Raw genomic sequence first — 21,144 nt, 5'->3', positions numbered from 1 at the left:
TCACCATTACAGAATTGCAATTTTTCTAGCAATAAGAGCTCTTAAGACTTACTTTCTTAGCAACTTTCAAATTGTGATGATAGTCAATAATATATATATATTACTATTACTATATATAATATATATATTATATAATATATATATTACTACCATGCTGCACTTTACATACATCCCCATGACTTGTTTTATAACTAGAAGTTTGTACCTCTTGATCCCCTTTAACCATTTCTCCCACCTCCCCAACCTCCCTTCTCTCTGACAACCACCAATCTATTCTGTTTCTCTGAATTTTGTGTTGTTTTGTTTGCTCATTTGTTTTGTTTTTCAGATGCCACATATGAGTGAAATTATATGGCATTTGTCTTACTCTGTCTGATTTATTTTATTTAGATAGTACCCTCAATATCCATCCATGTTATCACAAATGGAACAATTTCATTCTTTTTTATGACTGAATACTATTCCATTGTGTATGCATATATGCCACATTTTTTTATTGATAAACACTTAGGTTGTTCCCGTATCTTGGCTATTATAAATAATGCTGCAATGAACGTAGGGGTGCATATGTCTTTTCAAATTAGTGGTGGTAGTAAAATACTTGAGTGGAGACCGTGCATTTGGAAATGCCTCACTTTCCCAGAAACAAGTTTCTCTTCAAAAGCGGGCTTCTCATTTTTGTGTGTAATTTTGGCATCAAGACATTTCAGTGAAATGAAGGAAAACTTGGAAGCTTGGAACTTCCAGTTACATTAAACCATGGACCTGCCCAGAGGGCGATGTTCCTTGTTGGTGATCTTAAATGTTAGAAGAGAGCTCACAAGAGAATGCCATGCTGAGTTGTAGACAGACACTTGATCTTAGCCAGAAGACTGAGAAGTGATGAGTTGGAGGCAGAAACACAGTCCTAGAGCAAGCCAGGAGTCAGGGGATGTACCGTAGAACGGTACTGAGTCAGAACATATGTAAAAATGCACAGGGTAAATATTGAAAAAGACCTATTTTTTTGTGTAAATGCAATTTCTTCTCTCCCATCTGTCCAGCTGGAGTGGCAGTAACATCAGATGGGGACAGGCTTTCCGACTCCGGCATCTCACCACAGGCCACTACCTGGCCTTGACAGAAGACCAAGGCCTTATACTGCAAGACCGGGGAAAGTCGGACACCAAGTCCACGGCCTTCTCTTTTCGGGCATCCAAGGTGAGGTGAATTTTGACTTTATTCTCAAAGTGAAAGCTCTGAAACCTCCAGGTAGAACTATGACTGCAAAGAAAATAGGCTGGAACAAAACGGAGTTGGAAATTAGACCAATGATAAATACTTAGTTCTTTTATCTTTTAAACTGAATTCATAGAGGAATGTGTACCCTGGATGAAGACTGAAGTCTTAAGAGAGAAAGGCTTGAATGGAAAGTGGAAAGCCCTAAAAAACAAAAAGGATCACAAGAATGGACAGTGTTGCTCTGAGGCTACTGGAAAATGTTATTGTTGCTTAATACGTTCTGAATTGTTTTTACTACTTTTAAGTCTTATTAGGGCTTCCCTGGTGGCTCAGATGGTAAAGCGTCTGCCTGCAATGCAAGAGACCCAGGTTCAATCCCTGGGTCAGGAAGATCCCCTGGAGAAGGAAATGGCAACCCATTCCAGTACTCTTTCCTGGAAAATCCCATGGACAGAGGAGCCTGGTAGGCTACAGTCCATGGAGTTGCAAAGAGTCAGACATGACTGAGCCAACTAACACTTTCACTTAAGTCTTATTGCTTCACTCCCATACAGCAAAGATAACGTGGAGGCATGAGTTTCAGTGTTATGTTTATTTAAATCAAAGAAGTAATTTCTCTCAGGTGCAGAGAAGGCTTAATTCTGGACATGGCATCGTCTTGCAGTTATTCGTATTATACAGAATTACTAGTTCCTTTTCCTTGTCATGTGTTTTCTGCAGATCTCTTAGCTCCACTGTGCCTCACCTGCCTCCACGAAGAGCACATTCTGTGGTAGCTAGGTTCACCTCAAACATGTAGATTTGCCATTTGATGTGTAGAGAGAAAAATATTTTTTTAAACTTCTGTCTTTAACGGTCAGCCAAGTTTTGACTCTGTGTCACTCAGAGTCTGATCTAGCTGGATGGTCAGAATCACACGCTGAGCTAGCTCCTGATGTACAGTTTGGTGCTCTGCCACTTTATGATTGTTCTGGAAAGAGCACCCAAGCATGAGACAGGCTCGCACAGTGTATCCATAGTTATAGCAGCCCACACTTTCTAAGAGGCTCAGCATCTCCGTCGGGAGCTTCATCTCTAGCTTCACTCTTCTTTGCTCCTTTCCAGACACAGATCTTGATTTGTGTTCTCAATACGATTTCCATAAAGGGTTATTGATGATTCTGTTCGTGTAGGACTTGGTGTCAGGCTTACAGTTGAATTTCCATGGGGACATCTCTGTTTCATAATGAATCAGAAGAGGCCAGTTTTTCAGCACCACCTTCATTGAAGCAGGGGGTCAGACTCCTTTTCCCCTCTCTTACAGTCCTAAAGGTTTTGAAGCAGTGAATCTCTTTGGCTTAGAGATTTTTCTCCCCTAGTTACCCTGTATCAGATTTAGGCTTTCCTGCACCCATCGTTCAAAGATTAAGAAATGAGAGCTTCCTGGGACTTCCCTGGTAGTTCAGTGGTTAAGACTCCAAGCTTCCAGCACAAAGGCAAGGGGTTGATGCCTGATCAGGGGAAAAGATCCCATATGCTGTGTAGTGTGGCCAAAAAAAAAAGAAGAAAAGAGAGCTTTCTGCCCTAGATTTCCTTCAAGCATCTCCTTCTCTTTGCTTCTCTCTAATGGCGCATTAGCTCCTTGACTCCATTCAGGTTCTCAGAACACATCTCCATATGTTACTGTCACTTTTATTTTTTTAAGATTCCCCACACAAGGATTTTAAATTCAATTTTATGACCATGGAGTAAAAGATTTTTACCTCCAGGAAATGAGTTAGGGCATTGCAATTGGCTAAAAGGAGCAGCGAAAGAAAACAACAGGAAAGTCCTAAGAGCAGAGAGGAGTCTTCCCATTCTTCCCTGAGAGACACCTCGGATGTGGGATGTGGAGGCAGGGCAGGCAGGGGAAGCCAGGGAGGGGCGGAAGATAAGAGGTGACTCATCGTGGCCTATGACCAAGGAAATGCCTTTCTAAGAATGCCAACTTGGCTTGTCCCCTCTTCGAGCATTCCCTCCTGGTCTTCTCAGCCCTGGACAAACCCCGACTTGGAGACCTTTACCACTGCAGAAAGAGGCTTCTCTTGTGACAGCAGAAAAGTCAGATGGCCTTCCAGGCAGCTGGCAGGATCCTGTTCCAAGGGGACTCTTCCCTTCCATTCCTTTCTTGGCTCAGCCTCACGGAGCATGGCTCGGCGCTGTGCTGCGGCCTCTGTGGGAAGCCAGAAAGGCTCAGAGCACCACAGAGAGTCTCCATAACACTCCTTTCACTTGGCACCACTTCCAGCCTATAAGCACAATTTACCCTCAAAAGGCTCGTTGCATATCTCCCCCCGATTCCCACGCACAGGGAGGCCAGCAGCGGATGGCTGAAAGCCGTCGTGGTACCAGGGGCCTGCCCACATGGCAGGGCTGGACAGAAAGCTGCCCGTGAGTCACATTGTCCTGCGCACTTGGCGATGCACTTGCATTTCATTGGCGTCACGATGTTAGAGGTTTAGATAACTCTCAGTGCAGTGGTATTCAGCCCAGTTACCTTTATTTTAATTTGAAAGAAACTGAAATTAAAATGCCCTAGTCTCCATATCTGATCAAGATAAGGCTGCTTCCCCCAGGAGATCCGGGATTCCTTGGGATATTGTGTGGGCAGGGCATTGGGCATCTTAGCCACGAAGCTGCACAGGAAGGAAGAACATGCAGGAGCCCATAGCTCTGTCACCAGCAATCTGAAGAGCTCCTGGGGAAGAACTCTAGAGATGCCTTGATTTCTCTGGGCCTCCAGACTCCTCCTCAGTAAATGTCTTTTTTTAACTTCTTTTATTTTTGGCTGCAGTGGGTCATCACAGCTATGTGCTGGCTTTCTCTAGTTGCCATGAGCAGAAGGCTATTCTCTAGTTGCCATGAGCAGAAGGCTACTCTCTAGTTGCCTTGCGGGAGCTTCTCTTGTTGAGGAGCGTGGGCTCGAGGGCTTCAGTAGTTGCAATGCACTGCTTAGTTGGCCCATGACATGTGAAATCTTCCCGGACCAGGAATCAAACCATGTCCCCTACGTTGGCAGGTGGATTCTTATCTACCGGACCACCAGGGAAGTCCTAGTAAATGTCTTTTTACCATTCTTGGCACAGGGCCTCTGCCTTAAATACACTCTCCACTGTGCTTCCGCTCACTTGGGAATAGTGATGTTCCCCAACAGAGGGATTAGTTGGCTTTGGTTTTCAACAGCCGGAAGGTGTTACACTGTCTTTCTAGCTCTCGGCGGTACCAGGTGCTAGGTGATGGAGCAGACAGCAGAAAGTTGTCTGAAATAGTGGCCCAGGTTCTGAAAGGTGGCACAGGGGTTGGGGAAACTCACTGGGAAGGCTGAGAGGAAGAGATAGTGTGTTCTTTGTGCCTCTGTGAACGAGATTGAGTGGGGGATTATCTGATTATCTGATCTTCTCTGTATGCTGGAGAATCTGAAAAACAAGAGAAGAGACTCCTGGAAGGAGCGCCGTTTAGGCTCCTACATTTATAGGAGGACATTGGGGAAGCTGGGCTGTGAGTCATTGGCAGTGATGGGCTTCTTACCCCACGTTTCCTGTCAAGTTGCGTTAACCCATGACAGCTATGACTACAAGATCAGGGGCCTGGGGACAGCTGCAGGTATGTGTTCACATCCTCAGCAAGATGACCTTACAAGGCAGATGGCAGGTATCCATGTGAATCTTGTACCCACAGGACAGGACAGGGATATGACTGAGCCTTACTGTGAGGGGTCGAGGTCAAGCATCGGCTGCAGTGTTGCTTGGTTCAAATGGAATCAAACTGTGGGCTCTGAGAAAACTGTGTGACTGAGCAGAAAGGGATCTTGGTCAGAGCTCGCATTCCTCTCCTTCACCAGGAGATCCAAATCAAAGTGGAGGTCTGGGAGCTGTTGAGGGCTCTGAATTACAGCCTTACACCTGTCCCCTCAGTCTGGAAGGAGTAGGGTGTCAGATAGAGCATGGCTTCCAAGTCACCTAGATCTGGCCTTGACTCCCATCTACCCTCTGTGGGACCTTGAATACAATTCTTATTCTAGCTGCACCCCATCTGAAGTCTGTCGTGAAAGATGCTCTGAGAGCCGACCCCTGGGGACTTACCTGGCAGTCCCGTGGTTAAGACTTCACTTTCCAGTGCAGAGGGTACGGGGTCGATCTCTAGGCAGGGAGCTAAGATCTCACATGCCTCCAAGCCAAAACCCCAAAAACATTAAACAGAAACAATATTGTAACAAATTGAATGAAGACTTTGAAGAGCCAACCCCTGCCTACCCTTCCGTAATATCTCTGGCCACCAGCTCATGTTTGCCTTGAGCTCTAACATACTAAGTACATACTGTGTTTGAACATGGTATCTTTTCTCACAGCTAAACGTGTAGCTAGAATACCTTTTAACCCTCCATGTACCATAATCAGCAAACTCCTCCTCATTCTTCAGACAAGTGTCAAGTGCCCCTCATGGGAAGAAGGCCTTTCCCCGTAGGGCCCTTTTCGTGACTCCATTATAGCCATCACTCACTTGACTGGGAGCCCCTAAATGACAAGGAGCACACATCCCTCCGCCCGCCTTTTCTGCACCTCTGCACCCCATGCAGTGTGGAGCGTGTAGTAAGTTTGAATATCACTCACCAAAAGGTTATGTAAGTGTGGTCGTACAGCAAAATCCTTTCCATTTTAACCTCCATCCTCTTCACAGAATTTTATAGTCATTGTGTAATCATTTTCAATCACAACACAACCCCGCAAACATTCAAGGAGAGAGATTCATTAATTTGAACATCAAAGTCAAATTTCTGTGAACTTGATTTCGCATCATTTTCCCATGGTCTTGACATTGCAAGGCCATTCCCCAAGGATCATCCGGTAATGTGATTTAGTATTTACTCTGGCGCAGCAATGCTGTCTATTTAGATGTCACGTCTCCGAGTCAGTTTATAACACTCACTTCCTTTCAGGGAAGGATGAATTAATAATGTTAAAGCAAGCCTTATTATATGAAGCCATTCACTTTTTAGCTATTTTTTTAATGACTCTACCATAAGTCCAGAATGATTGAGATAGGATCTCAGATTTTGCCTCCTTTATTACAGAAAGCCAGAGAGCTATCACTGTTCTCAATTAGAGGAAATTTTTTTTCAGTGTGTAAAAACAATTCAAATCAGTCAACATTTGTCAAATGTTGCCTGCTATGTCCTGAGATCTGTGTTCTTGGCCAAAAATGATGTTTCCTTTGAAAACTGCCCACCGCTCTCTCTACTGTGTGCAGAAAGCATGCTTGTAGACCGGATCCTCTTCTACTCTTTAACCTCAGCGGTCCTGCCGGAAACAAGAGGGCAGCTGGGTTCACAGCATATCCCTCTGTGAAATCATGGGCACTGATGCAGTGCTGTTTGCGCATGTCCCCTTGCTTGCTCTGCAAGTTCTCAGTTGGGGAAAGAGAGGGTATGGAGGGAAGGGGAAAGAGCAAAACGTGGACCTTGAGATTCAGTCGTCGCCAGACCACACCACTTCCTGCAGTTTCAGTTTTTTTTTTTTTTTAAGTATTTATTTTTGGTTGTGCTGGGTCTTCATTGCCGCGCATGGGCTTCCCATTGTGGTGGCTTCTCTTCTTGCAGAGTACAGGCTCTAGGCACACGGGCTTGAGTAGTTGCAGCACTTGGGCTCAGTGGTTGCGGTGCCCGGGCTCTAGAGCACAGACTCAGTAGTTGTGGCACATGGGCTTAGTTGGTCCATGGCATGTGGGATCTTCGCAGATCAGGGATCAAACTCATGTTCCCTGCATTGGCAGGCGGATTCTTAACCACTGGACTGCCAGGGAAGTCCCTGCAGTTCAATTTTAAATAAAATCTACAAAGCATTTAAAAAATTTAAACTGACAATTTCCCAAGTCTTAATTGTTTCAAGTGGGCCAGACAGAGAGGTAGTCAAGAAGAGCCTTGAGCTTTGGAGTAGAAGAAACCTGGGTTTGAATCCTGGCTCTGCCTTTGCTGTTTAGCCTTCCTGTCCCTGATTGTAAAAGCGAAACAAACAAACAAAAAACAGGAGTGAAGAAGTGTGTCTTGAAGGACTCTTGTGAGACCAGGAAGATGACCTAAGAGACTGTTTCCTTATCCATGAAATGGCAGGAATGCTGCTTACCTGAAGGTGATTGTGTAGAGAGGGACTGACGAGAAAGAGGGAGGAAAGAGCCCAGCACAGTGACCTGCTCAGGACATGCACCTTCCCTGATGAGACAGACAAGCCCGCTCCCCTAGCATGCTGGAAACAGCGGAGGGCTGCCCTTGGCCTCCCACCAGCAGAGGCTCTGCAGCCAGCCTTGGGGCCAGTCAGGCTCCTAGCAGTGTCCTGCAGTGTGCGATTTTTTTAAGGCCATTCTAAGACATCCCACTCGAAATCATAAGTTCAAAGGGGGACTGTATTCATGGCAAAGTGACTCTAAAGGTAATTTCTGAAAGTTAGTCCTGGGAGTTTTAGGAAGCAGTGATCTAACCAGCACAGTATTGGTGGCTGACCCCAGCATCCATGAATGAGGTCCATCTTCCCATGTTTCCTTTTTCTCTGAATCTTTTTTGGTTGCTTCCTGTCTGTGGAAAGCTACTTTCTTGTCCTCTGTGGACATAGGTGGCTTAAATATGTCAAGTTCAACAAATTCCTGTCTAAGTAATAAGCATGAATTAGAACCTGCTGCTGCTAAGTCACTTCAGTCGTGTCCAACTCTGTGCGACTCCATAGACGGCAGCCCACCAGGCTCCCCCGTCCCTGGGGTTCTCCAGGCAAGAACACTGGAGTGGGTTGCCATTTCCTTCTCTAATGCATGAAGAAAAGTGCATTGTGAAATCGCTCAGTCGTGTCTGACTCTTTGCGACCCCATAGACGGCAGCCCACCAGGCTCCCCCGTCCCTGGGATTCTCCAGGCAAGAACACTGGAGTGAGTTGCCATTTCCTTCTCCAATGCATGAAAGTGAAAAGTGAAAGTGAAGTCGCTCAGTCGTGTCCGACTCTCTGCGACCCCATGGACTGCAGCCTACCAGGCTCCTCCGTCCATGGGATTTTCCAGGCAAGAGTACTGGAGTGGGGTGCCATCACCTTCTCCGGAATTAGGACCTACTCTGTTCCAAATATCATGCTCGATTTCTATTACCATGGCAAAAACTGGTCTGTCTCTGTGTCTTCATTTCTTTTCAACCCATCATTCACCTTGTGGCTGGAACAATTGTTCTAAGATACAACCCTTGTGTTTTCCCCGCTTAAAATTCTCGGTGGATTCCCATTACCTGCAATAGCTTTTCCCTAGAGGTGTTCCAAACAATGATTTATGAAAAAGATTTAAAATGCTTATGTGAAACAGTTGAATAGGTTGTTTTGGTTCCTTTTGTTCTTCTTTGTTTTTTACTGTAAGACTCATAACAATCTAGTTTATACTATCCTAACATTCCCTTTACCTCCTGAAAGAAAATACGGTACTGTCGGAAGTCCTCTTTTCCCACAGAAAGTCTGCAAACGGCGTGAGTTTGGGAAACATGCACCTGTAGGAGAAAGTCAGTCCTTGTTGTTCAGGTCTTTTCTGGACTTCGTCACTCTTCCTGCCACACTACTCCTACCTTCCTACAGTGTTGTCCCCTTCCATATTCCTCACCTCTCCTCTTTCCCCTAGCCATGCTCACATCAAGCAGAAATTGGTATAAAAGCATCCTGAAGTCCCCAGGCATGGTGAATTTTTCTCTCTTCCAAATTCCAGTTGCACCTTCAGTATGAACTCCATCACTTTGTTGTCATTGGTGGTTGGTGTGTGGGACTCCTAAAGCTTATACGTTAGAACCCAGAGTTATTTTTCATAAAATAATAACATATATTTTCAACTTCTTTGTAACAGCATCCTAATACCTAAAACATTAATATAACCAATGCTTAACTGTGCTGATGGTTACCATTCCAAAAATTATGTTCACATGACCAACAGGCTTTGGATTTACACTTGGTTTTGCATTCCCTTTCATCACTTACAAGCTATAGGGCTTTGAACAAATTGCTCCAACTCTACAAGCCTCAGTTTTATCATCTATAAAGTAGGAGAAATAAAAACAGCAGGTCCACTGAAAGGTTTAGAGAAAATGTTTTTAAAATGTCATGTATAACACATATCACTATGTAGGCCCTTGGTAAATTCATGATGGTGTTGTTATTATAAAGTACTTGGCAAAAATGCTTTGCTCAAAGTAGGCATTAAATAAATACTCATTCCAGTTACCTTTCTTGTCTCAGAAATTTTAAATCAATCTGGAGAGCAGCAACTTACCATCTAAACTAAATACATGTTTATGTGACAATTATTATGTGGTCACAACCATTTCCTTATAAACTCTCAGTGGAGACAAGGGATAATGATGATTATTCCTCTTCAAAACTTTGTTAGGGCCAAGTAACTTGTTCCTTCTCAGAATCCACTCATCATCTAAGATATGAAAGGTTGGTGCAGATACACAGATAAATTGATGCCCACTGACCAATAAAACAAAAACAAATTATTTGCAGCCTAGCAGAGCTTAGTGTGAAATGTAAAGACCAACAAACCTCAGTCTTGCCCTTGGAGAATTTCCAACCAGGCAGAGGACAGGAAGTCTACCAGCAAAAGATTCCTATCACAGAAGATGGTAAAGAGCCTTGAGAGAGAGTAAGGGAGGTGCCGTGAAATCAGAGGACATGCACAGTTGGATCTGGGAAAGGCTGATGGATAAGATGTAAAAATTCAGAGATAAAGTAGAGGCCTTCCAAGCAAGGAGTGTAATGTCAGTAGAAGCCCTGAGGGAGGGAATACTTGGTATAGCACACAAACATAATCCAGTTTGGTTAAAGCATGTGGCATATAAGAACTTTAGAGGTGAGAATTATATTCTGTAGGAATCAGGGAGTTACTGAAGGGAGTGATCAAAAGACCCCTATCATATGGGAAGGTTCCCATAGGAAGATTCAATAGAGGAAGGTTCCAGCCATAGAGTAAATACATCTGGGCCACATTCAAATGAAGACAGAGGGTAGAGCATTAGTTCATGACTTGAGTCGGAAGCTCACCCACCTGTGACCAGCCAAGTCCAGCTTCTCTGCCTCAGGACACTCTCATTTCTTTAAGCTGTGTCATTGTTGTGTAGTTTTGGGTAGAGTTGGCTTTAGTGTTGGGTTGTTTCTATGTTTTGGTTTTCATTTTTGTTGCTCTTGTTTTTCTTTAAATTAGAAGCAGTCCCAACAATGCTGGCCATAGAACTTTGGGAGTTGATGCTGTTTTGCAAAAGCAAAGACACAGAGAGACAGTCCATTCTATTATCAATAATGATCCATTTATTTTAGAGACTCTAAAAAAACAAATCTTAGTATTTATTTTATTTTGGCAAAGTCATATTTAAATTAATGACAAGTGATAAAACAAGTGAAATCATAGTCATTCATCATTGGGGAATATGCGCTATTTTAACTATGACCTCTTGGTGATCACCATAATTATTCATATTTAACAGTTGTAGTGTATAATATGTTTACTTTGCTGCATTGTCTTTGGTTAGGAAATAAGCTAGAGATGAAACCTTTGGCATATTTTAATTACATCTATTGGTTTGAGTGTCTGTACCGCTATGGACATTTTTGAAATGAAAATGAAGTATCCAGTATTTTATAGAATAAATGCATTCTTGACCACTTGCCTGTGGATAAATCCTTAAATATCAAATTCTGTTTTCCCATTGACTATGTTATAAAATCAGAAATATTTTCCTTTGGAAATGTTCATTTTGAGAAATGTCATTTTGAACAATCCAACCAGTGCTTCAGCATATGCTTAAAATAAGAATGTTCTTGTAGTGTATTAATATTGCTCAAAATGATCCTATAAATGTGTGCAGAATAACTAATTTTGCTTTCTTGAGGGTTTGAAGGAAAGAAATAAGAGCCGAAATGAAAAAAATATACATTTGAAAGAAAAATGACTCAGTTGTATACATTTGTTCCTTCAACATATGTTTGTTAAATAATTGATAGGTGCTGGATTCTCTGCATTGTTGTTCCATCGCTAAGTCGTGTCTGACTCTTTGTGACCCCATGGACTGCAGCTCTTCATTAGGAATCCAAAACTAACAATCATCTGGCCCAAACCCTTCATTCTCATAGCCTGGCAAAAGGAAACATCATATAAACAAGCATATTTACATTATAGTCTGTTAAGTCCTCAATAGAGGGATGAGACTCTGCTGGAGAAATACAGCAGGAGAAACTAACTCTGCCTTCACAAAGAAGGTGACACCTGAGCAGGGTATTGAGGATGAGTAGGAGCTGGGGCCATGGGACGGGCATGGTCTCTGGAATCAGACTTCCTGGTTTAACTCTTCCTCTTTCACTGCTTCTTGAGTGACTGTGGACAAGCTGTTTCTTTGTTCCTTCATTTGCTCCTCTGTAAAACTGGAATATTTGTAGCTACATCTGAGGCCATTATGAAGAGCTGGCATACGTAACAGACTTAGAACACTGCCTTGCACATGCAAAGAGCTCAATGCCTATGTTCCTGTTGTTCCATCATTAAGAATGAGAGTAAGGTTGGCACAAGCAGAGGAAACAGCATGCTGCATTTTTATTCCATGAAAAATTTAAAATATGCCCAGCAATTTAACACAAGATGTAGAGAAGAAATGGAAATAGGATAGGGCCATTCAGAGGCCCTGATTAATGAGGAGGGGGACAGAGTTACCAGACTACTTCTTGACTCACTTTGACAGGCATCTTAGGTGTGCCTAGATTTCTCCATAGGGAAATGGTCAACGAGCATTTATTCTATGAAACAATGGATACTTGATGCACAAAGGGAGGATGCATACCTGGTACACAGAAATTCCCTCTTCTGTACTAGCAATGAGTTTTGTGAAACAGTGGCAATTGAAGAATGAAATCCACTGACTGCAACATACAACTGAGGCCATAGGAACTAATATTGGGCTTCCCTGGTGTGTCAGTGGCTAAGACTCCATGCTCCCAATGCAGGAGGCCCCGGGTTCAATCCCTAGTCAGGAAACTAGATCCCATATGCCCCAATGAAGATCAAAGGTCCCACATGTGGAACTAAGACCCAGCACAGCCAAATAAATATTAAAAAAAAAACTAAAAAATATAAAATAAACTAATACAACAATTACTGCATTAGACGTAAGGCACAGTAGCCCCCTACCTTCTGCAAGAGTCTGTTTCCTCTGCTGATTTCTATAAAAGATATTTATATGATTTTAACAGATATATTTAAAGCCCCAAATGAAGGCTTTTATATAACTATTAAAATTATCGAAGGTACAACTTGCTGAAAATAAGTTATTTGGCCATTAAGGGTGAGTTATTATCTAAGTCAGGATGAGGAAAAGTAAAAAAAACATAATGGGGAATTATATAAAACCAGAACCAAAGAGAGACACTATAGGCTGCCTCCATTTCCCATGGATATAAATAATCACTAAAGTAGCCAAAACATGAAATCCATTGATTTTACAATTAGCAGCAGATAAGGGAAGCAAGCCTTTTTAAAATCCTGGCATGGAAGGCGTATCATGATTTTTGTGGTAATCGGTTCCTTGGCTTACAAATTCTGCACCAGTGACCTGTTTTATACATTGCATTTCTATTTAATCAGACATGCCTACGTTTGTTTCATTTTCTGTGAAATAGGAAATCAAGGAGAAATTGGATTCCAGTCACAAGCGAGATATAGAAGGCATGGGAGTCCCAGAAATCAAGTATGGAGACTCTGTCTGCTTTGTCCAACATATAGCCAGTGGTCTGTGGGTGACCTACAAAGCACAAGATGCCAAGACATCCCGCCTGGGACCTCTGAAAAGAAAGGTGAGGGGTCAGAAAGGCTGAAGCAACTAGGCATGAGAAGTGATTGTGGAAATAAGGTGGGCATGATGGATTTTTACTACTCAGCTTCCCAGATGGCTCAGTGGCAAAGAATCAGCCTGCCAATGCAGGTGTGGGTTGGATCCCTAGGTCAGGAAGATCCCCTGGAGAAGGAAATGACAACCCACTCCAGTATTTTTGCCTCTAGAATTCCATGGACAGAAGAGACTGGCAGGCTACAAGTCCAAGGGGTCACAAAAGAGTTGGACACAGCAACTAAGCAAAAATTCTTACTATTCTGAAGAATTATTTCTGTAACAGAGTGTGTAGCCTAGTGTGGTTACTTTGACTTCATATTCAGTGTGAAAAAGAAAAAGTTAAATAGATGACAAATCTGTGAAGAGGGGATACAATACGATCCTTGTGCTCTAGAACCTGTACTAAATGACTTTTGGTAGAATGCTATTTGGGGATTATCCACATCATTTCTCCTTTCATTTAAGTGGATAATTGAGTTACTATGCAGTTTTCATAATATACAGACTAAACAGAATCCCTACAGAGAGATGCAGATTGCATGATAACAAGCACACAGGAACCAACATGCAGAAAGATGAGATACTGTTGAATGATACCGTATCCACAGAGAATGGATCCAGGTCTCAGAGATCTGTTACAGCCTGTGACAGTGGGAAATCCAGCTTGAATACACAGAACATCTTTTTTTTTTCCAGAAAGTCAACTGCCATAGTAGGGTTTCTTTTGATAGGAATCAGGAAACAGATGCTCAAGTCATGCTTTAAAAAAAAAGCCCTTACAAAGCACAGGTTTGGATAGGCAAGGAGGCCCATGATAAGGTTCTAGGAAACGTACAATGTAGTTTGTGTAGGTCAGCCTAATATGGAGATGATGAAAATTTTCCCAGAATGCTGGTTATTGTAAGAAAGGAGGTTGGGGGGAACCCATAAGGTAATAGCTTATTTTTGTGCAAAGTAAAATTTACGAGGAAAGGGGAAAATTATGAAAAGGAGATAGAAAATAGAACACGAGGCCACAGAGACTCGCTTGTAGAAAACAGAATACGAGACCACAAAGACTGCTTGTAGGAGCCCAGAGCTTCCTCTGCCAACAATTGTAAAGGCTGGACTAAACATGGAAACATTGGAAGACTTCAACAGCAAGACACCCAGGACGTGAGTGCTGAAGATCCCACTAGAATGGAAGTGCACTAAAGTGAGTTCCTCCTGTATCACCACTTTGCCCTCAGTGTCTTGCTGAGATACCGCACAAGAAATGGGATCGCCTGTTAGTTCTGTGGGTTGGAGAGCCATAATTGTGGTAAGGTCAGCCGAGGTTTCTGAGACTTACGGGACCATATTCCAGAGTGGAGGAAGCCACAGAAGCATGAACTTGAAATTCCAAATGCGGTTTCTCCTAGTATCTTAAGCAGACCAGGAATAGGGTATAAAGCTAAGATGGCAAACAGAAAATGATATTTCTCTATGGTGGAGAAGAGCAAAGCAGAGATGTGAACAGTGTGACGGTGCTAGGGAGACAGAGGCTGGAGTACAAAGTCCCTCAGGCTGGAATGGCCTTGAAAGTACAGTGGACTTTCAATTGAATTCCAAATAAGGGCTATACCCCAGGAGTAAGGGCAAATGGAAAATAGATGCCAAAACCTGATCATCTACCCTAACAGCCTATCAGAAGAAAATGCAATCCTCTGAAGAGTATGATAATATCATCCAGAGTTTCCACAATTTTTCACACCTACTAAGATAAAGATGATATTGAAAGAGAGTAGAATTTGTGGATCTGGGCTCTAACTCTGGGTAGGTGGGGACGCACTTGAAGGACCCTGTCAACTAGGGGAGACCCCAGTTTATGATGTTGGTTTATTGTGCCTCTCCCTGCCTTTTTCTTCTGGGACCATAGTCCGTAGGTCCATCTAACTGCTGGAATGTGGATTGGGGAGATGCTTTCAGAAACTCTCTCTAATGATGCCCTAATGCTAAGCCATTTTTCAGGGCTTCCCAGCTCCATTTCCTGAAGAACAAGTTAAGTTCTCCTCTAAAAATACAAAGGATGTCCAATCTTGTTAATTGTTTTATGAAACAAAATAGGAATTTAGAAAAACCAGTGGGAAATAGACATAGTGAGAAACCTGATGAATGGTAGCTCACCTTTAAGGAAGCACCCTCTTTCCATTGCCATCTTGGGCTTCTGCTTTCTGCTGTCAGTTATGGAATTCCTCCAGGAAAGAAAAGAGGACCTTAGGACGTGAGCTGCAGCAATCAATAGGACACATCATAACAACGTTCTAACAGCTGCATTTCCCCCATTTCTCATTACATTCTTGTTTGACTGGCCGGTTTGAATGTGTTATCTGAACAAGCAAAACATAAGGAGGTGGGTCTTTAGGGACCCAAAAGCTGGGACTAAGGCCAGAGTAAACCTAGTGAGATGCATTGCCAAATCTAAATGCAACACTGATAAGCAGTTGCTGGGAATCTCAAAGTAATGTTTTGAAAGAGTTGGTGAATCCAATAGTAAGGGCATCCTTTGCTAATGCTTAAGCTACGGTATATAGATGAGATGCAGGTCTCTTCAAAAATGAACATAAATTTATGCAAGCCAGCATGCTTCTTCCTGGGTGAATTCATTAAATGAGGGTGCATTTTCAGAAGAATACAAATGAGAGGTTTTCACCTGGAAATGAGGAAATAGGTTGTTTATTTGTGCTAAAAATGAGAGATACCAAAAACCCTTATTCTAAAGATATTTTTTGGAGCCACATGTTTTGTTTAATTGATATATAAACTGACTGATTCCCACTCCACTTCCCTAGGACCTACAGATGGTCTCACTTCACTTACTCACATCAAGAGGAAACCATGCCAGGAAGTTGAATCAGAATTTGACCCTGACCTGAATCAGGGTCAAACCATCCCATTTAATAACCACACATATTTGGTTGGCCCTTTCAAGAGAAAAAAAAAGCACTGACCTCCACACCAAAAGCTGCTAGCCCCATCTTAAAAAAAAAAAAAAAAAAATGTATCATGATGTCATTTGTGAGCAATAAGTATACTTAACTTCCTAACAACTGATTTGAGATCAGTAATATGCTGTCCCTTAAAACAAATATTCATTGAATACCTTTTATATTGTAGGTAACATGCTAAATGACTGACATGTAAATCGTCTAGTCTTCCAAACAAACCACTAAAATAAGTCCTCCTGCAGATGGTGAAGTCAGAGCAGAGAGAGGTTAAATAATTTGCTGAAAGTCACACTGCTGAGAAGTGACCTAGAGGGATTAGAAGTCAGGTTGGCTGGTACCTAAGCCCATGCTTTCAAACCCCCTCTCTAGCTCCATGAGAAGCAAACCACTGTCTCAAGCTGCTTCCCTGGTTCCAGTCAACTAACCCAGTGTGGCCATCATCCTTCAGGAGAGAAAGCCACAACTCATCCCAGTAGAAGGTTTTAGAGGATTTTACTTTAATTTGTCTTTCCACTTCCTTGGTTTATCTTTGGAGAAAAAGGCTCTGAATATAGTGATTTTTCTCATTTCCAGAGATAAGTTTTTGTGTTCATTTTAAGAGAAAAATCTATCATAAAACTTGTTTTCACCCATTCAAATTGGCCATACCGGCCCAAGGAATTTATTGTAACTCAAACCATAGTGGCACATAAAATTTCATTTTCATCAAAGCACTGTGTCTCAGGAATGAATCATATATCAGTAATAGGGTATATGGACAAAATAACTTTGTTAATGTCCCACTTTCAAAATGAACACAGGGGAACTTGGTCCATTGAAGGAATACAAGGGATGAGGAAAATACTGCAAAACACATTGACTGTCCAATGTAACCTGGCCCTGGTGTCCTTGGCCCCGGGATAGGTCATACTACATCAGGAAGGCCACATGGATGATGGATTAACCCTGCAGAGATGCCAGCGTGAGGAGTCCCAGGCTGCTCGGATCATCCGGAACACGACCGCCTTATTCAGCCAGTTTGTAAGGTACGTGAGCTCCTTCCTTTTCTCTACTTGTTGGTTTCTATTTTGCAGCCATCCGATCCCACAGACCACCCCCTTTTAATACTATGGATTTTCAGGAAATAATTATGTACCAGCGAAGAGTTCTACCAGAAAGAGCTTGGGATTGAAACTTATTTCCCACTAGGCGAGCTCCTACCAGCTTCACTCTTGGCCCAACAAATGCCCAAGACTCTTCAGTTGGTGTCATTAGTTGGCATTCAGGTTGGCGCCATAAACAGCCAAGGTCTTCTTATGAAAATTAAATGGAAAGAGATGGAGTGCTGTAAGTCCCCTTTGTATTAGCGCATGAACAGGAGAGGAGAGAGAAAAAAAAATGGATCTACAACCTCTGTGCTATTTAGAAAGGTTTTCTACATCTTTCAAAATTGTTGCTATGGTTTGGACACGAGAAGATTTGCATGGAATGCTTGGGTCACCCACCTACGACTGGGACTTAAATGGGGAAAGTAACTTAACTACCTACTTGGATCATAATCCTTCCAGCCTCAACAGTGCTGCTAAAATAGAATTCTGGATTGTATTCACCAATTACCACACACACACACACACACACACACAAAAACAGATTCTGTTGTAAACAGTGCAGTGTTGCAAGCCATCCTTCTCTCATAGGAAAATCTCTCTAAAGCCTAAAGGATTTCAATTGCATTTGTGGATCTGCATGAAATGAGAAAAACCTTTGTTAAGGTCCCACTATACCTTTATTTTCCTTCCTGTTGAGTCACTGTGATCCAAGGGATATGTATTAGTTAGGATACAGGCTAAGCTGCTATTGTGGTTCAGAATAAACTTATTTCTTTTTCAAGTAATAGTATAGGGGAGGCAAGTGGTTTAGGGAAAACAGACCATCCTGCTACTGGGACAGTTTCCTTCTGTCTTGCTGCTTTGAAATCTCTGTAGGTTCTTAAAGTATGTCCAGTCCAGCAGCATCACCTGGGAACTTGTCAAAAATACATATTCTTGGGGTTTATCCCCAGACACCTAAGAGTGGTGCCTCAGAAAAGTTGAGTTTTGATGGGTCCTCCAGTTGATGCCGATGCATGCTAAAGTTTACAAACTACTGCCCTGGAATAAAGGTACCTGCCCTTGGCCAGGTATTAGATTCATCTGGGAAGCTTTTAACATCCTGATGCCAAAGTAGCATCTTCAATCAATTACATCAGAATCTCTGGAAAGTGAAAGTGAAGTCACTCAGTCGTATCCGACTCTTTGCGACCCCGGGACTGTAGCCGTCCAGGCTCCTCCGTCCATGGAATTTTCCAGGCAAGAATACTGGAGTGGGTTGCCATTTCCTTCTCCAGGAGATCTTCCTGACCCAGGGGTTGAACCCAGGTCTCCTGCCTTGTAGGCAAACGCTTTACTGTCTGAGCCTCAGAATCTCTGAGGTGGGGTCCAGACACAAGAGCCCCCTGGATAATTCTAATACTCAGTCACAGTTGAGAACCAACTGTCCTGGTATGTTTTCTTCAACTGTGTGATTAAAAATAGTGTACTAGCACCATGTCTGAGGTCTGACCTGAAAAGATGAGAGAAGAAATAGAGGGCAAGCCATTTATTTTTTTAAAAAATATAACCCAGAAGTAGATCGCCTTATCTTATACTCTGTTAGCTAACACTAGTCACATGGCCACACCTAGCTAAAGAAGGCTGAGAAATATCTCTGGTGGGTTACAACCAGAGGGTCTTGATACTAATTGAAGGAAGAAAAGCAGATGGTAAGGGTATTCTTGCCACAAGGTGGGACTGAGGCCTGAAAATCAATTATCTTTGCCTGATTTTGACTCTGCCACTGGTTTCCCATGATTCTTGAGCAAAATATATCCTCCTTTCCATTCTGCATTACATCCGAATTGCTCCCCTTCTTCACAGAAAGAGTGTAAGATTGAATGGCTTGGTATAGGTAGAAAAAATTAGCTACATGCATACATGAATTTTGCATGTAGTCTCTACTAGACCACAACCATTACTATAGGGAGTGGATAGTTTTATCTAATTCTCAATTCTCTCAACTTCTGCCCTTATATCTTTCTTAAGTCAAGGCCCCTAATTCACACATTTACAAAAATTAATTCAAAATGGATTAAAGACATTATTGTAAAACTTAAAATTATAAAACCTGTATGAGAAAACATAGGCTCAAATCATCATGACCTTGAGTTCAGCAATCTTTTATTCAATATCATACCAAAAACAAAACCTACAGAAGAAAAATTAGGTAAATTGGACTTCATCAAAATCAAAATCTTTTTTACTGTGAAGGGCACCATGGAGAAAGTGAAAAAACAATTCATGAATATTTGCAAATCATAGATCTGATAAGGGAATTGTATCTAGAATAAAGAAATCTCACGTCCCAACATTAAAAAGACAAATAGACCAACTGAAAAATGGATGAAGGATCTAAACAGACATTTCTCCAAAGATGATATACAAATGACCATAAGCATATGAAAAGATGTTCAATACTATCAGCCATCAGAAAAAATTAAATCAGAACCACAATGAGATAATGCTTCGTTCTCACTAGGATGGCTATAATAAAAAGGGCTATCAATTAGAAATGTGGGGCAGGATGTGGAGAAATTGAACCTACACTGCTGGGGGAATGTAAAATGTTGTAGTCACTATGGAATACAGTCTGGGAATTCCTCAAAATTTTAAGCATAGAGTTACCAGATGACTCAGCAATTTCATTCCTCAGTATGTGCCCAAGAGATGTTAAATATTGATCAGTTGCTCAAGCATGTCCTGCGTCATGCCAGGTTTCCCTGTCCTTCACCATCTCCCAGAGCTTGCTCAAACTCATGTCCATCGAGTTGGTGGTGCCATCCAATGACTTCATCCACTGTCATTCCCTTCTCCTCCTGCCTTTGATCCTTCCCAGCATCAGGGTCTTTTCCAGTGAGTCTGTTCTTCACATCAGGTGGCCAAACTTCAGTTTTAGCATTAGTCCTTCCAATGAATATTTAGAACTGATTTCCTTTAGGATTGACTGGTTTGAACTCCTTGCAGTCCAAGAGACTCAAGAATCTTCTCCAGCACCACAGTTCAAAAGCATCAGTTCTCCAGTGCTCAGCCTTCTTTATGGTCCAACTCTCACATCCATACATGACTACTGGAAAAACCATAGCTTTGACTAGATGGACCTTTGTCAGCAAAGTAATATCTCTGCATTTTAATACACTGTCTAGGTTTGTGATAGCTTTTCTTCCAAGGAACACGTGTCTTTTAATTTCATGGCTGCAGTCACCATCTGCAGTGGTTTTGGAGCCCAAGGAAATAAAGTCTCTTACTGTTTCCATTGTTTGCCCATCTATTTGCCATGAAGTGATCAGACCAGATGCCATGATCTTTGTTTTCTGAATGTTGAGTTTTAAGCCAGCTTTTTCACCTTCCTGTTTCAGCTTCATCAAGAAGCTATTTAGTTCTCTTCATTTTCTGCCATAAGGGTGGTGTCATCTGCATATCCGAGGTTATTGATATTTCTCCCCATAATCTTCTTTCCAGCTTGTGCTTCATCCAGCCCAGCATTTCTCATGATGGACTGTGCATATAAGTTAAATAAGCAGGGGGACAATATACAGCCTCAATATACTCATTTCCCAATTTTGAACCAGTGCATTGTTCCATGTCCAGTTCTAACTGTTGCTTCTTGACCTGCATACAGGTTTCTCAGAAGGCAGGTAAGGTAGTCTGGTATTCCCATCTCCTTAAGAATTTTCCATGGTTTATTGTGATCCACACAGTCAAAGGCTTTAACATAGTCAATGAAGCAGAAGTAGATGATTTTCTGGAACTCTCTTGCTTTTTTGATTATCCAATGGATGTTGGCAATTTGATCTCTGGTTCCTCTGCCTTTTCTAAATCCAGCTTGAACATCTGGAACCTCTTGGTTCATGTACTGTTGAAGCCTGACTTGGAGAATTTTAAGCATTACTTTGCATGTGCGATGAGTGCAGTTGTGCAGTAGTTTGAACATTCTTTGACATTGCCT

At 42.2% G+C, this 21,144-nt stretch overlaps 1 protein-coding gene across 8 annotated transcripts in view; it reads left to right on the top strand.

The window, feature by feature from the left end:
* Window positions 1-21,144, top strand: part of RYR3 (ryanodine receptor 3) — a 559,072-nt gene that overhangs the window by 265,877 nt on the left and 272,051 nt on the right. For all 8 annotated transcript variants that reach the window (XM_070797211.1, XM_070797214.1, XM_070797210.1 and 5 more), the window contains exons 10-12: window positions 1,044-1,200; window positions 12,912-13,085; window positions 16,990-17,111. In XM_070797211.1, the coding sequence (XP_070653312.1) occupies window positions 1,044-1,200; window positions 12,912-13,085; window positions 16,990-17,111 (453 nt within the window). The remainder of the gene's footprint in view (window positions 1-1,043; window positions 1,201-12,911; window positions 13,086-16,989; window positions 17,112-21,144) is intronic.

The sequence above is a fragment of the Bos indicus genome, chromosome 10 (assembly GCF_029378745.1).
Source record: "Bos indicus isolate NIAB-ARS_2022 breed Sahiwal x Tharparkar chromosome 10, NIAB-ARS_B.indTharparkar_mat_pri_1.0, whole genome shotgun sequence".
Classification (NCBI taxonomy): Eukaryota; Metazoa; Chordata; class Mammalia; order Artiodactyla; family Bovidae; genus Bos; species Bos indicus.
Note: the sequence above shows the minus strand (reverse complement) of the source record. Positions and strands in the feature narration are given on the sequence as shown.